The sequence below is a fragment of the Manacus candei genome, unplaced genomic scaffold (assembly GCF_025592945.1).
Source record: "Manacus candei isolate 608988 ecotype Guabito, Panama unplaced genomic scaffold, ASM2559294v1 h1tg000025l, whole genome shotgun sequence".
Classification (NCBI taxonomy): Eukaryota; Metazoa; Chordata; class Aves; order Passeriformes; family Pipridae; genus Manacus; species Manacus candei.
Window position 1 is genome coordinate 9,328,541 of NW_026138073.1, and position 4,141 is coordinate 9,332,681.

The 4,141-nt window shown below is 47.5% G+C and overlaps 1 protein-coding gene across 3 annotated transcripts in view; it reads left to right on the forward strand.

Moving 5' to 3' along the window:
• The window catches only part of ARIH2 (ariadne RBR E3 ubiquitin protein ligase 2), a 33,105-nt gene extending 30,031 nt beyond the window's left edge, over window positions 1–3,074 (forward strand). For all 3 annotated transcript variants that reach the window (XM_051788563.1, XM_051788561.1, XM_051788562.1), the window contains one exon: window positions 314–3,074. In XM_051788563.1, the coding sequence (XP_051644523.1) occupies window positions 314–385 (72 nt within the window). In that variant the 3' untranslated portion in view covers window positions 386–3,074. The remainder of the gene's footprint in view (window positions 1–313) is intronic.
• The last annotated feature ends 1,067 nt before the right edge of the window (window positions 3,075–4,141 follow it).

Here is a 4,141-nt window from a genome sequence, read left to right on the forward strand (position 1 = left end):
TATGGAAGGGGAGGGTGGGCTGCAGGGAGTCCTGCAAAGTGAGATGGGACATACAGAGCTCTGGAAGAGGCTCCAGGTATCCCTCTGGTGAAGAGCAGATACCTTAAATGTGTAGTGGTTTAGGGAGAGCAGGAGCCAGGCAACTGCAGAGGGAGCCCACATCAAAAGCAAGAGGATCTGGGATCTTGTGATCCAGAGTGCGTGTGAAGTGTGACAGTTGGTGCTTCTCACGTGGAGTGTAGTGTCTCCTTGAGGAAAATGAGCTCTTCTCCAGAAAACGTATGCTGACAGTTTGTACCTTCTGTTTTACCAGGACTTAGAGAATCAGATGCACATAGCAGAGCAGAGACGGAGGACCCTGCTGAAAGACTTCCACGACACATAAGACAGGAGGAAGTGACGAAGTGCAGGGGTGAGAGCAGCGAGTGAAGTGATGGCAGCTTCACTGGGATAAGCAGGCACTGCCTCTGGGAGAACACGGCCAAGGACAAAGCCACCCCTCCCCTTGCAAGTCAGACACATGCAAACACCACATCTTAGTCCAGTTTGTTCTCTTATCTTTTTCTGTTTCTGCCAGGCTAGAGGCCAGAGCTCAGATTGGCATATTTCCTGGGCCATTTCCCTCCTGCCTTTGATGGTTTCAGAAGGGGAGGGAGTTTTTCTCTGAATGGCTGTTAATAGTATTAGATCGTTACAGTTTATGTAATTTTCAACGGTTGTACAATTATACAGACAAACCTTAGAATAACACACAACCCTTTTTAAAAATAAATTGGCAGTGGAGTGTTTTTCCTTAATCTGCTTGTAAATTTAATGGGCTTTTCCCCCTCTCCCTCTCCCTTCCTCTGACCCAAAAATCCTCCTAGGCACTGAAGGAGGTTACAAAATATCTCAGCTAGATTTCCCGATGCTCCTTTAACCAGGGCATTGTAGCATTGGCATTGCATGAGGAGAGTGGCTGGTGTTAAAGGTGGCTGCTGCTGTGTCTGGCCCTACAGTACCAGCAGTGGCTGTTATTCAGTATGATTACATGTGACATCTCTTGTCTTGTAAATCAGCTGTGCAAAATCCAGCTACACAAACAGAAGCAAACAGAGGAATTTCAAGGGACAGACCAGGTTAACACTGGGGGATATGCCTTGAGTTTGAGAGAAATTGAGAGAAATCAGATTCTGCATTTGATGGATTTTAGGTCTTCCATGTAGATTTTTGCTTTACTTGTTTTTGTGGAGAGGATGTTGTATTGCCAAAGCAAATGATGAGGGACTAGTAGCATACAGTTGTTAATCAAGGCTTGGGGCTTTTGCAGAGTGAAAGAATCCATGTTATAACAGTGCCATGCAGCCTGGTAAAGATTATTTGTGCCTCCTGGGTAGCATGGCTGAGAAAATTTGATTTTGTTCATTAAAATGAGACTGAATACCACTACATTATGAGGAGGAAAGATTATGTACAACACACTCCCTGGCACGTGTTGGCAATGTGGACGGGCACTTGAATTCAGGTGCATTACTTGTGCAGAGCCTGCACAAAGCCAGGCAGAAAATTAACTAGCAAAATTAATTTATTTGTATATTAGTATTGATGCTGGTGGGGACTTATCAGAAAATTGACTGTTAGGAGCATGTGGAGCTTTTTTTATTAACATTCTTTTTTCTAATGTAAAATATACACTAAAATAAAAATATGAAAACCTAGTTCATCTTAGTAGGGGTTAACATGAAAAAGATTGCTTAAATGCTGATCCTTGCCTGTCTGCTACAGGAAGCAGGCCACATGTTAGGATTTCACAGGCATGTGTGTCACCTGCACCGGAGCTTGTTGTTTGCAGCCAAAAAGGTGCAGCCGGAGTCTGATCTGAGGAAATCTTCACCTCTGTGGGGAACTCACTTCCATGCTGTATGTGGAAGTGTTGCCTTTGATCTATCCCCGTATTGTTCTTATGCAATGTGACTTGATAAAGATTAAACTGGAGGGGGGAAAAGTGCTAAATTTCTGCATGTCAGAATAAGCTCACTCCACTGTTGGAGCCTCTTTCATGTGCCTGAGACACATAATCCAGGTATTTGCATCAGGTATAATTGGGCTGATGGATTTTATCAAGTGATGCATCAGTTTAAAAAGGAGTAGCTGCCATAGGAACTAATCCTGTCAACCTGCTTGTTGTACACAGCAGAAAATTTCAAACTGAGAGGCCTTTTCCTTCCTCCCTTCCTTCCCTGGCGTGGGATGTATCATCAGGGAACAGGGGAACATACTGCGAGGAGTGGGATTACAACAGAAGAGGCTGAGGGTAGGGAAGGGTTTTGGAGAGATGGCTGGAGCCGGGGAGTGGGGCAGGGAAGGGAGTCTGGTTTCTGGGAGCAGCACTGCTTGCTGTGCAAGAGATCTCCATAGCCATGGCTCCTTGTGTTCCAGCTCTGTCCTGTTCTGGCTCCCCTCGAGGCTGGAGCCGTAGAGGTAGATATGTCCTTGCTCCAGCCACTGTCTCCTGACTTCATTCCCTCTGCACCCAGCAGCAGCCTCTTTGTGCCCTCCTCTATATTCTAGAAGTCAGTCTCTTCCTTCCTCTCCCAAATGATTGTCAGAGTCGGGGCAGGCTGCACCCACAGGAAAGGTTTGCTGAGACCCCAGCAGTTTGCAGTGCATAGAACCCATGTTTAAACTGTTCTTTAAAAACGTAATGTGCAAAGTACTGATTAGGATAAAAGCTGGTGTTCTTGTTGTCAAACGTAACTATCTTAATACCTAATCTCTTTGCAGAACAGATATGTGGAGTTCCCTAATCCCAAAGAATTATCACTTCTGTTACATAATTGTCCAGCTTTGAGCTAGATGAGAATGGGGTTTTGTCTCTCTCCCTCCCTGCCTCCTTCCCTCCCTCCCTCTCCCATGCCCCCACAAAATGCTTTGCTATGAATCCTTGTTTGTTGACAAGCCAGGCTGTATAGCTGTGGCGAGACTTGCTGAACAGGCTGCCGAGATGCTTGGCTGAGGAACAGTAATAAGGATTGCACAGTGCACCCCCTAATTCTTTCAAATTTTCTGAAACTAGAACTTTGTCAACAGTTCCATTTATTTTTAAACAAAACAAAACACCCTTTCTGAAGGTGATGAAAGTCCTGGGTTGCATGCATAGATCCTGTTGCTGTACTCTGGGAAAACAACAGGACTTGCTTTTGCAGCCCAGGCAGGGCGACTTCTGTATTGGTGTTGTTCAGGAAGTCGTGGACTCCAGGACAAAACCTGCAGAGCACAGGGGCTGCTGGCTCCACGTGTAAGGTGACTGACACAGCTCAAGAGACAGGTGACAGGAGGGAAACAGGTTCTCAACACCCGAAGACAAGGCCAGTTTCTTCCCCTCTAATAGGTACATGGCCCTCTTTGAGTCAGCAAGGTTACATGGATGTAGGTGAATAGAAAGTGGCTCAGGAGCCATTAATCCTGAGGTACAAATTTCCCTTTGATGCGTTACTGCTAAAGACGTGGAATGTTTGCTCTCTTTTTTCTTTTTTGCACTTGTTTCCAGCTCCTGCGCCAGCCCAGCGCCTCTCCATCCTTGCATCCGGCACTCTTTTATTTCGGCTTCGCTTGTGTTGGTGCATTGGCTGCCTCATCTCTGATAGTCCTCAGGCTTCCCAGACTGTAACAAAACGTTTTCTACTGATACCGTAAACTGCATGACTGCTGCCCTGGGCGCGGCGAAGGTGCCGTGCCCGCCCGCGGGTGGGGCAGCAGGAGGTTTCTGTACTATAGTCTTGCACTCTAAATTTTAGACTTTTTAAGCAGGTGAAAAAAAAATAGAACTTTATTTTTAAGTGAGGCACTTGTTCTGGGAATTCCTTTCCTGGCCCCGATCTGGTTGGGGTTGTTGGGCTGTGTGTTTGGGGGGGTTCGGCGCTGCTGCCACCCCTCGCTTTTCTTCGCAGGCACCGGAGAGGGGCAGGGGCGGCGGAAACCGCCCGGGAGACGGTTGCCAGAGGTGTGCCCATGGTTTATTTGAAATAAATTGTGACTTTCTAACTCCGGCGGTGTCCTGGCTCTCCTTGGCAGCGGGATGGGGACGGGGTGGAGGGGGGTGTGGCTGCTGTCGCTGTCCCCGCCCCGCGCTGCCGCAGCGCCCGCCGGGCCGTTGCCGCGG